Genomic DNA, 25,661 nt, shown 5'->3' on the forward strand with positions numbered 1-25,661 from the left:
CCCCTGAAGTTTTTCGCATTTGTTTTGAAACACCCTGTATATACGAGTATACAATTTGATAGAACATCACATAATATGCAAAAAAAACTTTTTAGAGATAGTATAGATAGGGCTAGTTAATTCTCGAGTCCTAAATTGCTATTAGTGTTAGGGGTAGTATATTGCACTTATTCTTTACTCACTTTATAGATATATCAAGTAGATATATCAACTAACCCTGTAGATATATGAAGCTTATTTCCGTTTGTTAAAAAGAGAGACTTATTACATGCCACAAACTATTTATTGCATCACAAAACTTGTTTTTTTTCTATATTTTTATAAATTTATGTACAGAGTGGTCCGAACTGTTTTCCGGAAACTTCGGCAGCATATTCTGCATGTAAAAATAAGTAAAAAAGTTCGTATAAATGTATATTAAATTTCTCATGTTAAAAGACTCCTAGATATCAATTTTCATCCAAATATTGACTTTGCAGAAATTATTTGGAAAAAATCGAAATACAAATGAAACTTCTACACCCTGTATCTCCAAAACTAAGCATTTTACGATATACATTTATACGAACTTTTTTATTTATTTTTATCTACAAAATATGCTGCCGAAAAAATTAAAAAATATACAGTTCGGACCACCCTGTATATTTTATAATTTTTTAAATACTGGGTGTCCCAGAAATAAGTGCAGATATTTTAAGGGATAGTTCGAACCTAGAAACACGCCCGTGAGGTTTTTTGCCAAAGAAAGGTTGAAAATTTTATATTTTTCTGGACATTTTCTGGAGAAACTTTTGAGTGCCGCTGTTTACTGTCCAGTTGAAAAACATAATATCTCGATAATATATCTAGTATATTACATATGTAGGTAGTAGTTTCCCGTTTAAAATATTCTAATAGAATTGCGATGAGATTTTTACGGCTGTTAAGCTCTCTTGTCTCTAATCTTGTACCCCTCCGTACTAAAAGAGGTTCTAAAAAGAACAATGTTCGACTGCCAGGTCTGCTAGTAAACATTTTTAAACTTAAAAGTATCACTGTCATATACTCTTTATTTAAACCAAAAACTCGTAATACGAAACTAAAGTGTCAAAACGAATGACAATGTCAGGAAATAAATAAATAAATGCGGCAACATTTTTTACAGCAGAACTACCACCTGAATCCTCAGCGCGAAATTTAAACTTCAGTTCGTCAGCCTGGCGCTCCATGGTTCCAATATCTGCATGGTTGACAACAATGAATTTATAAATCGCGTCCTCGATTACGTAACTCAAATACCTTTAAATAAAATATACGACGGCCTCCCCATAAGAGCAATGAGAGGATTTAGGTCCCAGTATTGAAGGACAGAAAATCGTGTCGAATAGTTTCAAGACATAAGTTCATCCTTGTTTAGTCAAACCTCCTACAACACAAGGATAGACTTATGTAGGAAATGCATTGAAATTCTATAGCCATTCTACGTATTTGACGTAACTAAAGGTTTAATTGATATGAAATATAGGTGACTTTGATTGCGTTTATAAAAAGCAAGCAACATTTTTTGTTGCGGACTATTATGAATATTTTAAATAAAAATTGGTAAATCTCTCTGATGACTTTATTAATAAACGGCGAGCCATTATTTAGACAGATTTTCTATGTCTAATTTTATACTTATTGCTTCAATCTGAAGCAACGCCACTGCCATGCTACACTTATTTATTACATATTATATTTTAACGATAAGTAATTATTACATTTAGAATACTTATTTACCATTTTTTGGGTAAAAAACATTTTCAAAGTTTCATATTCATTTTGATTATTTATTATTATGTGCTAACAAAAACAAGTAGGTAATTATCGACTTAAAGCCAATCGTTTAAAATCAGTGCGGTAAAAAATAAATTAGTAAATGACCTAAAATTGTTAAAAGAATTGTTTATGTTTGAATTTTTAGTATTAGCCTAAGTATTAGCCAGTGCAGTAAAAGTTATGGATTGGAATGTGATAAAATGTTTTTGGTTGTCGGAGAAGATTTATGGATGATAACGAGCTGAAGAATATAGCTATTATAATATTCATGGTTATTCAACAACGGGAACTATAAGAAGGATGAATTTTTTAAAGGTAAGTCGTAAAACAAATTATATTTCAGTAAGGAATAATGTATATATCTTTGTAGCAGGTTCATTTCTCAAAAATATCCGTTTTTTACCACTGGAAATGAAATCTACAAAAAAAAAAATTTTTAATTTTTGTAGATTATTACAAGTTATTATTAATTATTACGATTATAATATATTAGTATTAGATTTTTTACAAAAAACACCACTGCAAGCAGAAACCAGCTTGGCAGTGGCTTTTACTAGTAACACACAGTTTGTGACACAGTGTTGCCAGAAGCAGTTTTATACATGTAACAGGCAAACCGCCTAAAATGTAACAAATTACAATAAAATGTAACTTTTTTTTATCAACACAAAATATATAAGAATTTTATGATATAGGTATGCTTTGCAAAATACCTTAATTCTTGTATAAGGATCATGCTTTTAGCACGGCATATAAATCACACGGCAGGCTAACTCTGCCCAGATCCCATTGTTTTAAATTTCTATAAAATTTGACCTTGAAAACACCATTATGGGTGCCGAGTCAGGGCCGGATTAAAACGTATCAAAGAATTTCCCAGAAAATAAACTATTGATAGACAGGGTCGTATTAAAAAAAAATGTAATTGACTGAAACTAAATTTTATTTACACAATACTTTTATCTAAACAAATGAATCGTTAACCGCGCATACTCCTCGAAAAGTAACAATGAAAAAATCAATTAAACATTTAACTGTAGAGAATAGACAATTAAAATTAAAAAACATGCCAGGAGTTACAAACAAGAATTAAAGAAATACCCAATAAAATATCTATTGAACAATCTAAAGAGGCTACGTACAAATTATGTCCATCAATGGACATAGCAAATTTTGTTAATATTCATCATAATATAATAATAATATCATCAAGTGCAATTTATTTTATAATAGTGGTCGTGATAATATTGTATGTATTGAGGACCAGAAGGGGAATCGGGAACAGAGAGTTTAAACCAGCTCGGGTGTCTAATGTTATTATGGTAAGAGGTATCTCTACTAATGGAAAGCAGTCCCTAGCTTATTTTACAAGCTTTTATTTAACTTGCTTTGTATGTATGTTTGTTCGGGGCAAATCTTTAGAAGCACTTCCTTTCATTGTAGGAAATTGAAATTTGGCATGTAGGTTCAGTCCCGATGGCAATACATTTTCTTGCAAAGCATGACCCGAATTTTTGACAGCTGTCAAAAAAAATTCAAATTTATCCGATTTTGATAAAAATCGATATATAGGATGGCCATGGGCTAAAATGAAAGAAAAAAAAATTGAGCTGTCAAATTTGACAGCTGTCAAAAAAATTTCAAAGTTCACGGATTTTGATAAAAATCGATATATAGGATGGCCATGGGCTAAAATGAAAGATAAAAAAATGAGCTGTGAAATTTGACAGCTGTCAAAAAAATTTCAAAGTTGTCCGATTTTGATAAAAATCTATATATAGGATGGCCATGGGTTAAAATGAAAGAAAAAAAATTGAGCTGTCAAAAAAATCTCAAAGTTGTCCGATTTTGATAAAAATTGATATATTTGATGCTCCCTACCCCATAGTCGATTTTCATTTTATTTGAACTGTCAAATTTGACAGCTGTCGTTTTTTTAAGTTCTCCTTTTTTAATGAAAATCGATATACATATTATTAGGATGCCCATAGGAAGTTATTTAAGAAAAAGAATTGAGTTTAAATGTGTGGCACTAAGAAACCAGAATAACTAAAAAGTAAAAAATAAATTTAAGAAAAAAAACTTTTTAAAAACAAGGTTTTATTTAAATACATTAAAAAGAAAAAAATTACTTTTATTATGGACTTATAACGTCATTACAGAATTTTATATTATATAAAAGCTTGTCGCGAGATTTGACTGGTACGAAAACTTTATCTTGTAATTCCTGTAATTTTTGTAATTCCAATATCTTGTAAACCTATCATTATTCCCATCCAGGATAAATTCATTCATTTAGAAAAACATTTAAAAAACTTTGTGTCCGAATATTACACACGGGTACTGAAAATTGCCAAAATGATCTGGCAAACATCTTATTAAAAACGGCAGACCTTATTGTTTACGTCGGAATCCGTAACATTATTATAAAAAACAACGAGACCTCTATTCTTTTCTCTCTGAATTGTCATAAGCTATCCATAAAAATTAAAAATAGATACGGATAATCAGAAAAACAGTAATTTAGAAATGAATCTTGTTTGTCATTTTGCAGGATACCTAATAATAAAAATTACTTTGAATGCCGTAGGCAATGATTGAGTATTAAAACTAAAAGAACTTCGGACTTCCATTGTACTACTAAACTACAAAAACCAAATATATCACACACAATAAACAAAAATAAAAAAACAAAATATATCACTCAAGAAAAGAATGAAATAAATTAAGCCGCACGCTACTGACTCAAAGCCGCCGTAACTGTATGTTCTCGATGACAAAGAGTACGACTGACTACGACACTGGTTAATTTCTGTTGCTGGCACCCATAATGGCGGCGTGCGCAAGGGTATGCGCGTAGCGTTCCCGCCAAAGCGAGTTGGCCTGCCGTGTGATTTATATGCCGTGCTTTTAGTCTGAAATATTTTTGAAAAAAATTAGGGAAAAAAGATTTTTGACTTTTTTTTGCCGATACTATACTTCCCATTCTAAAGGGATGTGGAAGTAATAAAATAAGCTGATTAGCTTGAAAAATAGTAAAATGTAACAATTTAAGTCGTTAATGTCACAATGTAACAAGTATGGGTAAAATGTAACAAAAATGTTACAATTGTAACAAACTGGCAACACTGGTAACACAAACTTGCCTAACCTACAAAAATGCTTAACGTTTCAGAAGGTACATCTCTTCCTGTCGCCAGAAGCTAAAAAACAAAAAGAAAAACTATTTAAAATGCCTAAATACAACCATTCAAGAACTTTAATTTTTTAGCAGATTCGTCTATTATAAACTGATATTGATTGTCATCAGGTAGTAACATTAACTAATTGTTAATTTGAAGTCTGACTTTATATGATGTAATTTTAACAGTTTGGATCATCAACAAATTGGAGAGATTTTAGTACATATTTTTTATAAAAAAACTTGTAAGTAAACTAAAAGTTCTAATTGCTTTTTAAGTATCTATAAACAACTTAATTATTGTGTACCAGAAATAGTATAATTTGGGCATTGTTTAATATTCACTGAAAAACAATTTGTTTTAGTAATCATTCGTATCTGAAGCAAAAAACTTTCCATTATAGGTTTATACCGTATGATCCAGAAAAGGCGTCCAGTTGGCTTGGAAATGACGATTAATGACATTCCTCATATAATTTTACATTAAAATGACAGCGATCTTCATTTCATAGCCATCGCTGACGCCGTTTTTTTTTTATCATACGGTACATTTAGTTGTGTTGTTCATAAAAAAATTGGTTTGCATATGTATTTAAAAATAATTTATAAAAAATAGATGAAATCTATTAAAATTTTACTAAAAAAAGATATTTCAATAGTGTTTTTTTTTGTAATATAGAAAATTTATGTTTGATTCACAGTTGCTTAATTTGGGCTAAATAGAGAATGTAACCACAATACACAATAGAAATGTTGAGAGCTTTACTAGAGTCTTTGATATACTATGAAGAAAGGTAGTGTCGAATAGTATCCGCATCTAAAGAAGCCAAGTTCATCATCAATCTTACCTCCATTGTTGTTAAGCCGGGCCACACACAATAATTTCGATATAATAATGTTTTATAGTGTTATTAGAATAAAAGTGCGGAAAATCGGATCATCATTTATCATATTTATAATGTTTTGTCGGTTGACTCCTGCATGAAGTGTAGTCAACGATAATAACAAATAAACAGACGTTATTTAAATTTAAAAAATTGGCGCCGGGAGGCACGTATAGCCGCCCATACTAAAATATGTTAATATCTCGAAAACTGCGACTTTGACTGATTTTGATGTTATTACAAATATTGTTGCAAATATTATTCCTAATCTTAATTTGAAAACCGCGTTTCGCTAGCTACTGTAATTTTGGAGTTACGATTTTTTAAAATTTTTAACCCCCTCCCATACCCCCTTACCAACCCCCCACCGCCACCAAAAACTAATGGCTAGATTCACGGGTGCCACAGTATTTTTGTGCCAAGTTTAGTTAAAATCGTTTCAGCGGTTTTTGAGTTATCGTGTTACAGACGGCAGACGGACAGACAGACAGACAGACACCATGAAAATATTTTGTATTTAGGACCAAAATAACTCATTTTGAGTGAAATTAAAAAAACTTTTTTTTTTGCCTATCTTAATAGCCTACCATCCCTATTGGTATGGTCGGCTAAAAAAAACAAGTTTTATTTTATTATATTTTTTTAAGATTTATTTCGAGGATGTTCAGTTTTATGGCCTTTGGGATTTTGCAAACATCGTTTAGCAATGCTTCCCATATAAGAAAACGTGCCGTGTATTGTCAATTAAGTAAATTTGAATGAGGTTAGGATAGTAGGCATTAGCAGAGACTGGATAGTATACCCCTACGAGACATTGGGATGTCCTTTCGGGAAATTGGAAACAGAATTGGTCGGAATGCTGCTACAGTGATGTCATACTGGACAGAGTAGTTTGTACATCATCGCCGTACACGTCGTAGCGGCAGTAGGGCTTTAAGGCGAACCAGAGGTCGAAAAAAAGGCGCCTCAAATTTTTTTGTGCATGGAGCGTGAGACTGCGCTTATCAGTTGGAAGCAGAAAAGCTCATGAACATACTGAGAAGCTAAAAAAAACCTTCGATGTTCGTCAATCAATTTTTGGCTAAGAGTGCGGCCCAAGTAGACTTAAATCCAGACGCCGTTTCCTAAGCCACGCCCTGGATGAACTACTCACTTAGAGAGGACCCACCAAATGGCATTTATAGCGACTGGAAAACCTGGAGAATGCTCAACCGTATCAGAACAGGGGTAGCCCCAGTAAAACCCAATCTGATCAAATGGGGTTTGCTGGACAGAAATGACGACAAATGCGACTGCGGCGCCTTCCTGGACATGGACCATCTTCTTCAATGTCCTGCCTGCCCCCACAGATGTACCCTCGACAACCTGTGGCTGGCTAAACGGGAAGCATTGGACGTGGCTAATAAACTATAATCCGGATACGAAAAAGTAAAGTAAGTTGGAAGCAGGTCACCTCTAGTTTTTGGACAGAAACATGATAGAAACCTTGAGCAACTGCAAGATCCAATTTTCCAACAAGACAATGCCAGACCACATACCGCTGCAGTTACTAGAAACTTCCTCCGACAAGTTAATGTAACTTCTTCCGCTCATTGTCACTAGACTTACCGCCTATTGAACAGGTCTGGGATGTGATAGGTAGAAGGCTGAGTCGGTTGCCGCATCTTATAATGGGTGTACAACGTCTATGTCATAAGGTAACATTAGCCTGAGAGAACCTACCACAGGAGATAATCGATCATCTGATTCGCAGCATGCCACGAAGAGTTACATGATGTCAAAACTTACGTGGAGATGTAACTCAATATTGAATTGTTAAGGATTTCTTTCAATAAATATGTTTGAAAAATTCATCCATTTCCCGAAATATTAAACAAATATATTTACATTTACTGGGCGTTGAAATTTCTATGTCATACATTATAATTAAGCAGTGAATTGTAGTTTTGGTGGTGTAATTAATTAGTTTAGGTGTTTTTATCCTGTATTTAATTTAAGGACCATGGGAATCCGAAACAGTATTGATAGAAAATAATGAAAATACAGTGACTGTAATAGGTAAACAAATTTAAAAAAATAATAATATAAAATTGTAGTGAAATTATTTACAAAAATAAATTATGTATAACCTTATGACTAATCTCACCTTATTGCCGTTTCCAAACAAGGTCTTGAAGAATCCAGAAGGATTCAATTTCTTCGCCGCCTCCTGTCTTAGCTGAATGGCTTTATTTTCTATGTGCGACGCCATGTTTTCTTCAGATTTTCGTTCACAAAAATACTTTGTTAAAATTTGGTAAATTTTATGTCAACGTAACAGAACATGTCTATGTCAGTTTAATACAGGTATACGCTTGACAAGTTGTTAAAATTAGTTTTTAGGAGGAAACTAATAATTTTAATAGAAATATCGATTGGAATTCAAAATAACACGTTATGGCTATGACAGAAACGCAGAATGCTCATAGAGATGAATCTAAAGAAATAATTAAGTCGACGAATGCGGTGACAGTAAGATACATTTTAAATAACAAACTACTCAAAACAATTATCGCATATTTTCTAAAAAAGAATATTAATTTGAAAAACAAGACACTTTGAATTCCCTGACTTACAGTTTTAAATAGTTTGGATACTGTGAAAGAGGAAATACGAAACAATAAGCCTACGCGTTGACCTGTAATTTTTAGTCGGCCGACTATTTCGTTGCAAAAGTGAAAACAATACATACTTATGGAGCCGATCGGCCGACTATTTGATTGCATGAGAGCGCGTCTCCATAACAGCTCGTTCAGATGGAGCGGACCGTCCGCGACGGAGCGTCCGCCACTTCAAGCAAATACCATGAGTTTATATGAACAATTTCACATGGGCGCGTATGCTCCGTCCGACGGCTATATTGAAAAAACACGACGGACGGTCCATCGCGGACGCTCCGCTCCATCTGAAAGAAGCGCTTAAGGATATATTGGTTACAAATATGCAACTAAATAGTCGGCCGATTAAAAATTACATGCCAGTGCGTATCCTAATTATCCTAAAAAAAACTCACAAGAGAAAGGCAGAAAAATACATGTTTCATTTAGAAACATGTAATATTTATTTTTATTCAAATATGCGATAATTGTTTTGAGTACTGTATTAGGGCATACGAGTATTTTCTTGCGTTAGCCGGACATGAGCCGGATCGTGCAACTTTACAACCCGCACTAAAACCCGCATGCGCATAAACGATACTCGGTCGGGTTATACAGGGTGTCCCAGAAATAAGTGCAAGAATTTTAACTGGTAGTATAGTTCAACCCCACGTTCAACACGCATATGAGGTTTTTTCGCGAAAAAAAAAATTTGAATTCGAAATTTTTTGAAAAAATTTTTGGAAATTTTTTTAGTTTTTAGGTAAAAAACATAATTTCTTGATAATATGGCAACATAGGTATTAGATTAAATTTACAAGAAAGAAAATCCAGAAAAGATCCAGTGGCTCTCAAAACTTTAACAAAAAAATCTTTTTGTTTTGGAAATTTTCAAAGTAAAATAACTCCGTTATTTTGGACTTATTTCAAAAACGATAAAAAGAAAATATGTTTCTTTTATCGAGATCTACCACTACCACCCCTTAAAATACTTGCACTTATTTCTGGGACACCCTGTATATAAATTTCGCATATTGTATACAGGGTTCTACAAATTCGAGGTACGAGCATTATTATCTCGGAACCCGTAATAGATACGAAGATGGTTAAATCGGGGCAAAGTTGCGTCTTGGGATGATCACCAAGATGCCATCGAAAAAGTTTTGAAAATTTCAAGGATTGCTGAGTTTTTTGAAAAAAAAAAACGGATTTATTTAAATCAATTTTGTTTTTTCCTGTCGTTACTTTTTAGAAAATCAAAAATCTAATTGCACATTCTCATAGCCAATTTATTAGGGCTATCTGATAGTATTTTTAGATTTTCAAATAAGCTGATAATTCGTGAGATTCAGAGGCCAACTTCATTTTTTTAAATACGGACCTGCATTTGAAAATGAACATTTTTTGTATCGCAGATACAAGCAGTATTATTTCTTTCAACGGTTACTGTGGAAAATGCCATATAAAATATAAAACCGCGAATATCTACGAAAAAAAAGCTTTCGACTCTGTAAATAGAAATGCACTTTGGGGCAATTATGCAAAAGTTCTGACTACTCAACAAATTTCTTACAGTGTGTAATAGCACAGTTTAAAAAATATAAATATGACAAGACATTTTATTCACAATTCGAACAAAACAACTAAAACACTATTTTTGGTTCACCCTATGCGTCGGACCGAAAACAAAACTAAAATAAACTTGGAACGCTGTGTACACGTCGAGCAACAGATGTAGACTGGCCCAAGTCTACAAGACAGGCGGGGAGCGGCGGGAGGAATTTTGATACGGGCGAAGAGTGGGTCAACTGATATATTTATATTCTTTAAACTGTGGTAATAGCCTCTATAACAACAAGTCAGCAGTGTGGATCATGGATCACTGAGCGATCTCTTCCTAAGAAATACAGAAGTTAGGCAGGTATGTGTCTTAGCGCCTCTTCTATTCAACATATTTATGGCAGTGCTCTCTTTATAGTGAACAGTTTAATTTAATTTCTTATATTTTCTCAAGACAGATCTACCTAATCGATATTAGTTAAGTTTATTTTAGTTTCGGAACCAGTTTCGGGTGCGGAAGAGAGATAACGTCACGTATCGGGCTTTTCAGTCATGGAAAAGCTCATGAAAGGAAACGCCTTGCGTAACCATCTTCTGATGCGTGCCAAATACACGTCAGCGAGTAATGCCAGTAGTAGTTGTAGTATTTCTATTCATATTGCCTTTACAGTTATTTATTTTTGATAAGCGCATAAAATAAAAATTAATTATGAAGAAAAAAAATAAGGTTGCGAAAGTAGGATTAAAATAAGTTTTGAATTTAAGTACTTTCGTAGTTGTTTTATTTAAAGATTAATGGTACCCACAGAAAAATAATATTAAAAGAAATATTTTCTTTTTAGAGGTCGAGGCAAAGGACCGGATATGGTGAAATTTTAGAAAAGTTAAGAAGGGATTTTTATGAGAGATGGGAGAAAAACGCCCCATCGTCAGCTGAAGGTTTAAAAGACTTTGACAGGTTTAAAACGCTAGGTACTGGTTCCTTTGGACGTGTGGTAAGTTCAGACACAGATGACCTATTATTTGACAAACGGATTTGAAACAGCAAAATGAATACGGGCAAAAACAATCGATGTTGTCAAGTTTAACTCTACAATATCAAAATTACCCGATATTGCTAGGGATTTAGTTTATTCCAGCATATATAATTATATATACGGGGTATCCCAGAAATAAGTGCAAGTATTTTAAAGGCTGAGCATTTTAAAGAGTGGTAGATCTGGCCAAACGAAACATATTTTCTCTTTACAATTTTTAAAATAAATTGATAATGACCGAGTTATTTAACTTTAAAAATTTAAAAAGATAATTGCAACATTTTTAGAGCCGCTGCCAGTAATCGATAATCAGTCGCATATGTATTACATCGCAATTGCCTGGATCTTGGCTTGTTCGACGCAGTGTTAATATATCGACCAGAAATATTTAAAAACGACTTGGAAAATTTAGATTAAAAGTAAAAACTTACCTAACATTAGAAAACAAAATAGCTATAGATAGCAAATTGATCAGTGGCGGCTCGTCAGGTGCAGTAGGTGAAGGGGCACTTCACCGAAACATATACTCAAATTAAAGAAAAAACTTTACTGCTTAAAATATTAATTTAGTTTAATATATTTACATATACATTATAATAAAATGGTAATTTTTTATAAATTATTTATTTTTTCCGGGCGGACCTCTCCATAATAGGTCCACCGCATCGTTAATTCCGGCCGAAAAAGTAGCATTATAGGCCCGCTCGCGCCTACAAGCTAGAAGTGAAAATGTTTCTATTTGTGAGCCAAGCGGCTGCACGGTTTCCATGGTAACGTGGCGTCAGCCTAGCGGCAGATGTAAATCCCCCCGCCCCGAAATTTATTATCGGCGACCGATGTAAAGGAGTTTTTGGGCAGTTCTCTTCGTCTTCCTTCAACTTAAATTGTTCAGGAAATGCGTAAAGGCGGGTCCGGGCGGTGGCGGCCCGCCGTTACGCCTTATTTTGTGGTAAATACACGTGTGTGTAAGTGTAGTGCTGTCAAGAATCGCAGTGAAACGAAGTGCTGTTAAGTGTAGAGTTGCGATTTTAGGTAAAGTGATAAAACGACGCTCTAACCTAATTTCATCGATCTGCTACCTATAGAAGTCGCATGTTTTAATGTTAAGTAAGATTTTACTTTTAATCTGAATTTTCCAAGTCGTTTTTAAATCATTCTAGTCGATGTGTCAACACTGGGCATCAGATAGAACAAGCAGATATTTTGGTAATTGCTTGGTATTTGCGACTGATTATCGATTGTTGCCGGCGACTCTCAAAATGTTACCATTATTTTTTAAAATTTCAAAGTTAAATAACTCGGTTATTATCAACTTATTTTAAAAATGGCAAAGAGAAAATGTTTCTTTTTGGCCAGATCTACCACCCCTTAAAATACCCATCCCTTAAAATACTTGCACTTATTTCTGGGACATCCTGTATAAATTGAAAACTCCTATAACAATTATTTGTTAGACCATATCATCGGAAATACTCATCTATCAACTATCATAATTATTGTTGATGATTCTTTCTGATAAGTTATACTGCAAACCACAGAAAGGGCTAAATTTCTCCGTTTGTAGTTTTTGGTGCAACATAAGCAAAACAAAAATTATTACGCCATGAAAGTAATAGATAAGATCAGGATAGTGAAGTTAAAACAGGTGGAGCATACATTGTACGAAAAGAAAATTCTAGAATCAGCCAGATTTCCTTTTCTGATCTCTTTAGAATTTTGCTTTAAGGACAACAGCTATATTTATCTGCTCATGCCTTTCGTTAATGGCGGAGAAATGTTCACACATTTGCGGAGGTAAGTTCATGTATAGTATATATAATATTTTTAAATACACGTTCTTAATATTATAAAAAATAGAGCCATAAATATTTGTGTATTTTAAAATTTTGCATGGTTGTGTAATGAAAACTATATCTCTTTTAAGCTACCCATAGCAATGCAATGTAAATAATGGTTTGCTATATGAGTATTTTTTATTTTAGAGCTCGTAAGTTTGACGAAAGTCTAGCTAAGTTTTACGCCGCTCAAGTTTTGCTAGCTTTAGAATTTTTACATTACTGTGATGTGATCTACAGAGATCTTAAACCTGAAAATATATTAATCGATATTAAAGGATATTTGAAAATTGCTGATATGGGATTCTGCAAGGTAATATCTTTATAACTCACTTATCTTCTCTTAGTACTCTATTAGGCATAATCCTAATTAACATTGCCTATATCTAAATTCTTTTAAATCTTTTTACAAAATAGAAAATATATATTTTTATTAGTCCAAAATATGAAATAACTAAATAAGCAATTTGTGACAACAGTCAAAACAATATGTACCAACTTAAATAACGAATAATAGTTATGTGCAATTGAAATTATTTTCTAGATAGTCAAAGGTAGAACTTGGACACTTTGTGGTACTCCTGAATACATAGCTCCAGAGATCATATTGAGCAAAGGCTATGGAAAAGCAATAGACTGGTGGTCTTATGGAGTACTTCTTTTCGAAATGTCAGCAGGTTATCCACCATTTACTTCCAGTGATCCTATGAAGGTAACAAAATTACTAGAGGAAATGAGGGTAATTCGGAATACTGTTGGTAATTTGGAATACTCACTTATTGAAGCTATGCGTGGCGCTGTCTGTTTAAATATGGTAAAAACAGTAGTAAGTTCTACTTGTTGTAAGTTCGGCTTGTATTTAGTGGACAACAGATTTTGCAGTTACTTGAATTTATAGTACAGAGCAAAAATATGTAGACAAATAATAATTGTGACGCAATAAAAACTTTTTTAGTGGAAATTAAATCGGGAATCATTGTCCCGATTTTTTATTTAAATTAACTTTGATTGGGTTTTCAGATAAGTATTGGTTTATATTAATTTAATTTGTTAGATGTATTTTTTCGATATGTTAATGCATATATATTTTTTACGGATCATGGCGTAGGTCTTCATGTAATTTGGAATACTATAACTGATGCAAATTTGGAATAGTCCAAATTAATGTTCATCTTGCTGCTTTTCGATTCTATAATGTATATAAATTTCTTTGGTACACACTGTAGCTCAACCTGCTTGATGGATTTTAACATAGAAGACGACCGGTGTTTAAGAATCTAGTCTTAATTGTAGGAGATATGTAGGGTAAGAGGGGCAAAAATCAGAAAGCAAGGACAAATAGTGAATCTAATGCAAGCTGAATTATTTCGACCTCCTCAGAACTCGCTCCAGAATTTGATTCAAATAGAGAGCCACAAGAGACTGTAGCTTTGTTCGGGTTCTTCTTTTTTCCCATTCTGAACCGTCCTAGAAATCTGCAGCGCATGCACAAATGAAATACTTTTTTCATATTTTCTTCTGCGTTTGCGTATCACAGTTCTAGGACGGTTCAGAATCGGTAATAAGGAAAACCCAAATTTAGCTATTATGTTTTTTTTTCAGCGAAGGAAAGGTACAAGGGGAGAATAGTGAGATCAGTGCCTCACATGCGAATCATGAGTGCACTCTGTGTCGGATATGATGCCGGAACGTATATGTGTGCGACTACTGTAAATATTCTACCTAATTTTCTCTTTTAATAAATATTTGGATAGTTTTTTAATAATTTTTTATTTACCTTTTTAATGTAAACAACATATCTGCTGCTCTTTTGGTGGTACTCCAAATTACCTGCATGTTACGTCGACAGAGATTTTTTGATCTATTTTTATGAGTGAAAAAATCCATTTAAATTACTTTAAATACCTTGAAACTTTCGTATCGCATACAACATATGTAGATCTAAGGCACGATATTTATTTTATTCAAAATAATCAACATTTAAATTTGTTGCAATTTTTTGTAACTACTATTCCAAAATACCTTCACTTCCTCTACTATATAAATAATATCCATCTATTATCTTTGTGTGCTTAGAGAACTATTCACAAATAATAGTATAATGTACCTTAATTATTAAACTTATATGGCTATGTCGGTATGTGTTTGATATACGTAGATGCTAAATGACGAAATTACTTAAATATAGTGTTGGGAAAAATCGGATGAATTCAATCCTCGAGGATTCCAATAATCGGATGATTATCCGAGGATTCCTCGGTCATAAAATTTTCTCTGTATAATATCTCGATCGAAACCTGAATCGCCGCTGGGTGTGAGTGATTTTGCTTGCTGTTTTTAACACACTGTTGCCATGTACTTGAATGACGTAAATAATATTGTAATAAAAATAAATAGGTACTAATTATTTTAAACACTTTTTTAATAATTTTTAATATGTTCGTGTATAATTTCATGTGGGAAATAAAATGTTCATAGGTTTTGCTTTAAATTGTGCTGATTTTGTTTCTTTAACTCCGACTTTTAGGTGAATCTGGCAACCTTTCAGCACACTTTCAGGCCAAATGAAACCAAGTAATTCTAGGAAATAATGGCTTTTTAAAAAGGGCTCGTTATTTATTGTTTATTTGTCGGCGGTCGGTCATTGAGATAAAAAATATACAGGGTGGCGCACCTCATTCGCCTCGGTTGATTATATGAAAACGGAAAGATGTAGAAAGAAAATATTTTATGGGTATACGTGGGGAGGCAATGTGCACATTTTAAAATTATTTTGAAATGTACATACAGGGTATGTCAGAACTAAGATCCATACCAAAGTTATATTTTTTCTTATGGAACACCTGGTATTTTATTTCATTTTTGAATTCTTGGGTCCAAAAAAAGGCGTTTATTATGAGGGTTAAATATGTTTAAAATCTTTGGTTTTTGAGATATTTAAAGATATTTAAATTTGCATGCTACAACAGAATAGATTATTAACACCCTGTACATTACTTTTCAGAATCAATTCTTGTGCTGAGTTTAAGGGTAAAGAAATAAACTTTACTGAAAAATGGCATTGTTTCCTTAAATTTATACAGGGGTATCAAAAATTGCTGATCTATTTTAAAGATTTATTTTATATAAAAACTTATTATAACGTTATTTCAAATGCAACACCCTGTATTTTTTATAATAAACCGAAGCAAATTCAAATGCTCTTTCAAATAATATTAGGGTTTCCTATATCTATCTAGCTCAGATTTTAAATAAAAAGCGATTTTTAAATAAAATTGCAATCAAGATGGCTGGTGTCGCCATGGCAATTTTCTAGTGACACTTAGTAACTATTTTTAAAGTCGACACTAGTTTATGGACGTTATTATTTATGATTTATACAGGTTACTTAGATTTACCTACAACAGTTTAATAAGTAAGTATTCATTATTTTATCAAGAAAAATAAAGCAGTATCTGCTGGCGGAACGAATGGATATGTCTCTAGTGATTTTATTTTGTGAGGAAAATCGCTTCTTGGCCTCAAGAACTTATGCTTAAAGGTATCCAAAAATAAGAATCGTCCTGATAAGCGTTCCTTTAAAAAATTACTTGTCCTATTTTGTAGAGCTGGTAGTGTGGTTTATAAAAAAACTGTTAGGCAGAAATCTGTTGTTGGAAGTAAAGAAAATTAATTTGCCGTAATTGTCCCTTTTATAGAAAGTTCATATATCTACAAGTCATCGTAAAATAAATCAAAGAACTACTTCTTCGTTTTTCTCGATAGATTAATAAATACATATTTAATAAATATTATTTATGAAACTATTGTAGGTAAATCAAATAAAAGTAAACGGGTATAAATTTAAATAAGTCCATAAACTAATTCCGATTTTGAAAATAGCTACTAACTGCCACTAGAAACTGGCCATGACGAGACTAGCCCTCTTGGTTGCCATTTTATTGAAAAATTGCTCTTTATTCAAAATCTGAGCTAGATAGGTATAGGAAACCCTAATATAGTTTGAAAGAGCATTTGAATCTGCTTCGATTTATTATAAAAAATACAGGGTGTTGTATTTGAAATAACAAAGTTTTTATGTAAAATAAATCCTTAAAATAGATCAGCAATTTTTGATATCCCTATATAAATTTAAGGAAGCAATAACATTTTCCAGTAAAGTTTATTTCTCTACCTTTAAATTCAACACAATAATTAATTCTGAATAGGAATGTACCGGGTGTTAATAATCTATTCTATAGAAGCATGCAAATTTAAATATCTTTAAATATCTCAAAAACCAAAGAATTTCAACATATTTAACCCTTATAATAAATGCCTTTTTTTGGGCCCAGGAATGCAAAAATAAAATATAATACCGGGTGTTCCATAAGAAAAAATATAACTTTGGTATGAATCTTAGTTCTGAAACACCCTGTATAATTCAGAATAATTTTAAATTGGGCACATTGCCTCCCCATATGTCCCATAAAATATTTTGTTTCTACTTCTTTCCGTTTTTGTATAATCAACCGAGGCGAATGAGGTGCGCCACCCTGTATTTTGTTTTACTTTTTAATAGCGCACTTTCACCGAAAATAAACTGTAGTACCTAATAAATTGTAGTAGTATTGTGTTATTGTGCATATTTTAAGTTTTTGTGCGACATAATATCCAGTTTTAAAATTGAATTTACCAACTGTATTGTTTGGGCACAGCTTAACTAATAATCGAAAAAAAATTGTTAATGATGATTGTATCGGATTTTCAACCTCTCTCTCTCTTGTGAACCCTCATAATAGAAAAATATTAACTGATAAAATTTTACTTAAGGCCGAGCTTAAATATTATAACGAGTCAGCTGTCGCTTTAAAAACTGTTTGAAAAAAAATTAAATAAAACATACAGCAATATTGTTATTGTTCTTGTTGGCAAATTCCGCAAATCATTCACTTTATATCTACGTTCCATTACACTAAATTTCGATTATACTTTCATCAGAATATAGTCTCCCAACGTACAACTACATGCAAAGGTTTTTTTACTAGAAAACACGTAAATTGAAAATTAAAAATGCAAATAAAGCAAAATCTCCAAAGCCTTAACCCAAATAAACAACTGTGGTTTTGTCAAATGGAATTTTGAAAGTCGAAAACTGACGTATTATGAATTTTGAAATGTTTCAATTCTGAATTATTACACAGAAAAAACAACATTTTATTATTATATCAATGGTTAAAAAACTATAAATCTTAAAATATAAAGTATGGAGAAAAATTTTTTATAATTTAAATAAGTATTATAATTAATATATCCCATCTAAACAAAACAAAACAAAAATAAGTAATGTATTTGTGTTCAAAAATGCAGGTTACTACACTGAAAACCGACTGTTATTGCGAGCGATATGCGAGCAAGTGATTAAACGGTTATCCTCTATCCTCTACAGGGTGACCCAGAAATAGTATAGGTAGTATAGTTCAACCCCAGAAACATGCCTGAGGTTTTTTTCGCGAAAAATTTTTTTTGAAAATTCGATTTTTTTTAGTTAAAAAACATAATTTCTTGGTAATATGGCAACATAGGTATTAGATTAAATTTACAAGAAAGAAAATCCAGGAAAGATCCAGTGGTTCTCAAAATTTTAGCAAAAAATATTTTTTTTGAAAATTTTCAAAGCAAAATAACTCCGTTATTTTGGACTTATTTGAAAAACGATAAAGAGAAAATATGTTTCTTTTATCGAGATCTACCACCCCTTAAAATATTTGCACTTATTTCTGGGACACCCTGTATATAAAAGGTTTCAGCATAATCGTAAAATCAACTGTATCGTCGCGAGCAGCGAGGACAGTACACTACACCCGATGTTAGTTGCGTGCCAAGTAATCCTCGAGGATCGACAAAAATACACGAGACATACCGAGGATATGAATACTCGGATGACCGAGTATTTTTCACTCGAGTGATCCCATCACTACCTTAAATATCTAAGTAATATGCAATTTTTTATATACAGGGTGGTCCGAACTGTATTCCGGAAACGTCGGCAGCATATTCTGCAGATAAAAATAAGTAAAAAAGTTCGTATAAATGTATATTCTAAAATGCTTAGTTTCGGAGATACAGGGTGTAGAATTTCACTTTTATTTCGATTTTTTCCAAATAATTTCTGAAGTAACGTCAATATATGGATGAAAATTGGTGTCTAGGAGTTTTTTGAGATGAGAAATTTTATTTTGATGTCAATAGGACTCCTACTTATAGAGGGCGCCACCTACATATTTTTTAACTGGTTTGAAGAGTAATAACTTTTCGTCCGTACCTGTATAAAATTAGCGAGTAAAAAAATATAAGTTTACGTCATTTTTTACGTAAAATAGATCTCTTGGTAAAAATCGTTACAAGGAATGGTTCTCGAGATATTTGGAATTGAAATTATCAAGACCTATCATCATTGACATAAATTAAACATGTTGACTAGCAGTTATTAAACTGAAATCATAAATTTGAAATGTTTTTGTGTCAAAAGTTCAACAGAAACTGTTTTATCACCATTATTTCGTAGAAAAAAATATGATTAATTTAAAAGAATAAAAATTTTCCAAATTTATTATTTCAGTCAAATACCATCTACTAAACGTGTTTATTTTTTTGTCAATAATGATATGTACTGACTATTTCCATTCGAAATATCTTGAGAACGGTTGCTCGTAGCGATTTTTACCAAGGGACATTTTTTACGTAAAATGTCACGGAAATATACAGGGTGGTCGGAATTGGTCTGTTTTAACAGAGAAAACCTATTACCTGACTAGATAGAGCAAAAGCGACATAGATATCATGGGCTCGATTTCTGAGACACGTTAGTGGCGTAAACAGCCTGTTGATATTTTCACTGCCAACTGGGATACAGTGTCTTTTTGATTTTTTTACCATTTTGAAAATTGCCCATAACTTTTTTATTTCGCGGAATAATACAATTCTGTAAAAACGTTCTTAAGACGCTTTTTTAAGCACAATCCAGTGGCGTAGTTAGTTTTTTCTATGTTTGCTCTTTTTGTCAGAAATAATAAAATATATAATTTTTTAAATGGAAATCATAGTTGGCTATGAACTTAAAAAAATGGTGGCGTTTAACCCTTTCCAACGGTATAAAGTTATGAGTATCTATTTCTAAGAATGAGAGAAATATTAGGTTTTTTATCTTTATATCAAAGCGGGCCTTGATTTTGTCTTGACCTATTTGCCTAGTTATTTTTTATCACAATTTATATTCTATATTATTATTTATCTGCATAATTAAAGACTTTTGAAAAGGTAAATTAACATTCTATATTAGTATTAGTAATTACAATTGAAATCGATACAATAAACAAAGAACAAAACAAAAAAAAACGTATTTTTTGAGTCACGAATATAGTTTTCGAAAAAAAACACCAAAGATGTTCAAACAGCACCTCCTTGTTGAATACACAATAAACATTTTTTGCGCAGAGAGTTACAGCGATTTATTAGGCGAACTGGTGTAAGTCCAAACTGGAACTAAGTCCAAAAGCTCGCCTAGTATCCTTCTGCAATTCTTCTCTCGTCCCAATGGTTCTTCCCTTATATATAAGGTCTTTTAATTTCCCCCGTAAAAAAGTCGAAAGGGATTAAATCACAGGACCTAGCAGTCTTTCCAATCCAATTCTCTCTAAATTGTCCATAATAGTTCAGTTGTAACCCTGAAGCTTTAATTATAATTGGTAATACTAATATAGAATGTTGATTTACCTTTTCAAAAGTCTTTAATTATGCAGATAAATAAAAATATAGAATATTAAATTGTGATAAAAAATAATTAGGCAACTAGGTCAACACAAAATCAAGGCCCGCTTCGATACAAAGATAAAAAACCTAATATTTCTTATATTCTTAGAAATAAATACACATAACTTTATATCGTTGGATAGGGTTAAACGCCAGCATTTTTTTAAGTTCATAGCCAACTATGATTTCCATTTAAAAAATTATATTTTTCATTATTTCTGATAAAAAGAGAAAGCATAGAAAAAACTGACTACGTCACTAGATTGTGGTTAAAAAAGTGCCTTAAGAACGTTTTTGCAGAATTTTATTATTCCGCGAAATATTAAAGTTATGGGCAACCTAACCAAATGGTAAAAAATTCCCCGTATCTCAGTTGTCAGTGAAAATATCAACGGGCAATATCCCCCATTAAATGTGTCTCAGAAATCGAGCCCATGACATCTATGTCGGTTTTGCTCTATCTAGTTAGAAAATATGTTTACTCTGTTAAAACAGACCAATTTCGACCACCCTGTACATTTTTTCACCTAGTAGTTTTATACAGGTACGGACGAAAAGTTATTACACTTCAAATCAGTTAAAACCTTTGAATAAGAAGACTAAGGAAGGAGCATAATGCTATCCATGTATTCATGCATGTGGGCGGAAAAAGCGCCATAAAAGCACTCTAGGGTGGGGATCCTTGACAGTTCTGTTTGACGATTCATTTGACACATTTGAATTTGATTTGAAATTTTGTGGATTTGTCAATCTTTACGGAGCTTATTTTATGTTATTTATTATTTATTCTACTACTGATAGTTGTATAAAGGTAGTAAATCTAGATGGAAATTGTGGCAGAACTTAAATTAACAGTGACACTATCGCGATTTATCCAAAAAGATTCTAAAATAGTTGGTTGTGTAGCGTGCGGTAGATCTCGGCAAAAATTGAGTGAAATAATGGAACAACTTTTCACTAGTAAGTGACTCTATGATATACATACGTGTAGTAAACCGCTCATTTATGAAATTCACTTAAATTAACTAAATTATACATTTTTCTTGCATTTTAGCTTTTATTTATTACTTGTCAAAGATTAGATGCCAAAGAATTTAGATACGTTAATTTGACTTACCTGCTTCAGTAGCGTATCGGATGTTTGTGTTAATAAATACTTATTATAACTTATCTATTTTTATTAGAATTATATATTTTTATAACAATTTTAATAACTACCAACATTTATTCACAACGTAACATAAAACAACAAATTATTGAGTCTACCCCACGTCTACCCTACATCATAGTTTTACATTTTTTAAATAAAATTAGAACGACACTGATAAGCCGGAATTTAAGTCGGCCATATTTGAGGCCCATCGCGGTGTACCTAAGATTTTTGATATGCTCCTTCCTTAGTCTTCTTATTCAAAGGTTAAAACACATGTAGGTGGCGCCTCCTACAAATAGGAGTCATATTGACATCAAATTCAAATTTTTCATGTCAAAAAAACCCAGATACCAATTTTCATCCAAATATTGACGTTATTTCAAAAATTATTTGGAAAAAAATTAAATAAAAATGAAACTACTACACCCTGTATCTCCGAAACTAAGCATTTTAGGACATGCATTTATACTTTTTTACTTATTTTTATCTGAAGAATATGCTGCCGAAATTTCCGGAATATAGTTCGGACCACCCTGTATAACATAATACCCATATATCTATCCAATGAAATAATATAAAACAGATATAGTTTTAATCTGTCATTTTAAAAGTAGACTAAAATATATCTACTGATTCTGTATTTTTTGGTTGCGATATCTCTGTCGATATCGTGGAGAGAACATATAATAAGCAGAGATCAATTTTTTTACCAATTTACAATTGAATTTGTATTTTATGGACATGTTGGATATTCTCTTATTAGCCGTATAAATTAGCATAACATATAAAATGAAATACGAGCTTAACTTTATGCATGTCTCAAATGTCCATAAATTAATAAACGACAATCGTGAACTAACATATTATGTATTTCAGATTTATTATCCGAATATATCAGCATAACAATAAGAGTAATTATTAATTATTTATTTTATTCAGCTGAAAATTACTTATTAGATATTGAAATTTTCTATGGTTAAAATTGGAGATACCTTATACCTATATTGTATCTTCGTTTAACTCTGTATATTAATTAAATGATATTTTCAGGTATACACAATAAGAGTAATTATTAATTATTTATTTTATTCAGCTGAAAATGACTCATTAGATATTGAAATTTTCAATCGTTAAAATTGGAGATACCTTATACCTATTTGTATCTTCGTTTAACTCTGTATATTAATTAACTGATATTTTCAGGTATATGAGAAGATAATCGCATGTAAATACAAATGTCCTGCCTTCTTCACATTAGAGTTAAGCGATTTGATAAGAAATCTACTACAGAATGATTTAACACGGAGGTAAATATTAACTTATTTTTTAATGTATAATTATTCTTTAAGTAATGCCAAACGATCGAAAAAAAAACCGGCGTCAAAGACGGCTGGGGAATGACAATCCATTTAAGACGCGCCCTCGGACGCGCCCAATTTTAATTAGTTTCTTACAAGGTACTTGTACGTTTAGTTAAAGGAAAATAAATCTAAAAATAAATATAAATTCTGTTAAAATGAAACCTACCCTTACATTTTAAACAGGTGGTCTAGTGCCATTTCACTAAAAATCCAGTCAATGTTCTTTACACAAATTTTCCACGCTCAGATTTAAAATACACATAAATAATAATGTCACAAAAAATATAAATGCACCCAAGTAGCATCTATCTGACTTCGAACTAAATCTGACCTGAAGCGACGTCAGACTTTGTGCAAATTTAGGTCGGGTGCTGGTGATACGACCGGTGACGTCGCTTTCCTATTAAAAGCGACGTCGTTGGATCCGAGTCGGTAAATCCAACGATCTGTCGACGTACCAAATAACAACGTACCATTTTTATTAATTTCCCAACGTCGTTCCCACGTTGGCTTGCACGACGTACATATACTTGAACTAGCCCGACGTCTACCCGTTGTCCGAATAGGATACGTCTCACATCCCTAAAGTAACGTCCAATTATATTTTGTTGTATTTTATGTTCATATTTACAACCTAATTTACGTATCTCTATTTACGTCCGTAAATACAACCCATTAAGTAGCATTTGCGGCCTAATGAACATCATGAACATAACCTAATAAAAAGTTTTTGTAAACAAACTTAATTTTTTTATTATGCCCAAAAAACACTAAAAAAGCATTTAGACATTCATCTACATTTTACAGAAAGAGGTCGAGGCTTTTGCAAAATAATAATAGTATAGTAAACGCCACGAATGTTTGGGAGTGATTCATTGCTTGATGAAGTTAGAATCGACACGCGCGCTATCATTTTTACATTAAAAACGTAAATTTTTACCGCAGACGTAGGTTTTTAAAGGCCCGGTCTAATCATCTGCCAGCGCTCCTCCTATTTATTTTAAATGTTAGCGTGATTGACAAAGACGATACTATATCGCGTTTCTTTGATTGATTCGTTTTTGTGCGTCAGTCCATTGGTGTGCTTGCAGTACGACCAATGGGGCATTCCATTTGATATTTATAACCAAATATATGTTTTGACAAGACTTTGACAATTAAAACAACAAATTACAACAGATTATATATTGATTATTAAATGACTTGAAACAACACGGAACTGGAATTAAGTTTTATGTGACCTTGAACAGATTAGTTCACATGGTAGCGACCGATGAATCACTCCCAAACATTCGTGGCGTTTACTATAGTAGTGATATCTTGCCTTCACCCACGAATGTTTTTTTATCCGGAAGAGATGCTGTATTACACTGGTGCATCTTAATTTCATTTTTAAGCTTAGGAAACCAGCAGACTCCATCCCCCTCCCACATGTGAGGTACTGGTTCCAATTCTTTTAAATTTTGTATATATACTATCTTAAAAACGTGGCTGTCCATTTTTTAAGGAGAAAACAAAAACTAAATTATAGTTGCACAAATCCACAAATCACTGATACGCAAAGTGAGGTTACGTGGCGTACGTTGGAATTATATACGTCATAATACGATTGCCGGTCGTCCGGTTTGATGACTTCGGTCGTGTAAGACGACTTATGTTGGAGACCAGGTCGGAATTGGTATATTGGTAGTTCATATTAAGTCGGACAAAGAAAACCGCCATTCTTAACAAGTATCCGATTGTCAGCCATTTTAAAATCGTTTTTTGTTTTTAAAATTTATATTCACATTCCGATTTCTAGTAGAATAATATTGATAAGGTTGATTTTGGGGGGAACCACAGTACAATTTTATGATTAAACCAGCTAGAAAATAAAAAAAAAATATTTTGCGAGTTACTTTTTTATAGATGTTTTTATTTCATAAATCTACCTAATTTTAAAGGCGCTCGTTGTTTTCCGGAGTATTTTAATCAGATATATCAAAAAAGTGACTTCCGTTGACAAAACTGATGTCTGGATTAATGATTCAGAATTATAATAATATGAAATTAGGTAGGCACTTATAGTTATATTCGAGGAGTTATTATGAATCCATTTGTAATTAGGTAGTTTGGTTAGGTTTTTATGTATTCTTGGTAGCGAATATGAAACCAAAAGTAACGTAAGTGCTTAGCGACGAATTTTAAGTAACTAAAATCCAACGTAATATGACGTTGGTAATTGGGTAATTGGTAGAATTACATTCCCTATTAGGTCAGATACCGACGTCGAGGCGACCCGAATCTGTATTCCCCATTTAGGTGCAAATACGGGTCGTCAGGCGGCCGAACCGACGTTGGTACCCGACGTCGGGTTTATTGAACGCGACATATACCCGACGTTAGATAACCTCCAAATGCTACTTGGGCATATATACACAATTCTA

General features: G+C 32.4%; 2 protein-coding genes across 4 annotated transcripts in view; one reads left to right on the forward strand and one right to left on the reverse strand.

The window, feature by feature from the left end:
• Nucleotides 1-8,205, reverse strand: part of LOC115891904 (alpha-soluble NSF attachment protein-like) — a 38,547-nt gene extending 30,342 nt beyond the window's left edge. Inside the window, exon 1 of the mRNA XM_030912507.1 lies at nucleotides 8,009-8,205. Within this exon, the coding sequence (XP_030768367.1) occupies nucleotides 8,009-8,113 (105 nt within the window). The 5' untranslated portion in view covers nucleotides 8,114-8,205. The remainder of the gene's footprint in view (nucleotides 1-8,008) is intronic.
• The window catches only part of LOC115891884 (cAMP-dependent protein kinase catalytic subunit beta-like), a 43,154-nt gene that overhangs the window by 15,731 nt on the left and 1,762 nt on the right, over nucleotides 1-25,661 (forward strand). For 2 of the 3 annotated variants that reach the window (XM_030912490.1, XM_030912497.1), the window contains exons 2-7: nucleotides 1,943-2,112; nucleotides 10,901-11,053; nucleotides 12,660-12,889; nucleotides 13,078-13,243; nucleotides 13,475-13,642; nucleotides 23,078-23,181. In XM_030912490.1, the coding sequence (XP_030768350.1) occupies nucleotides 2,098-2,112; nucleotides 10,901-11,053; nucleotides 12,660-12,889; nucleotides 13,078-13,243; nucleotides 13,475-13,642; nucleotides 23,078-23,181 (836 nt within the window). In that variant the 5' untranslated portion in view covers nucleotides 1,943-2,097. Of the gene's footprint in view, nucleotides 1-1,942; nucleotides 2,113-8,198; nucleotides 8,374-10,900; nucleotides 11,054-12,659; nucleotides 12,890-13,077; nucleotides 13,244-13,474; nucleotides 13,643-23,077; nucleotides 23,182-25,661 lie in introns of those variants that run through there. The other variant, XM_030912486.1, reaches the window with a different exon arrangement.

Source organism: Sitophilus oryzae, unplaced genomic scaffold (assembly GCF_002938485.1).
Source record: "Sitophilus oryzae breed Bouriz unplaced genomic scaffold, Soryzae_2.0 scaffold_1009_pilon_pilon, whole genome shotgun sequence".
Taxonomy (NCBI): Eukaryota; Metazoa; Arthropoda; class Insecta; order Coleoptera; family Curculionidae; genus Sitophilus; species Sitophilus oryzae.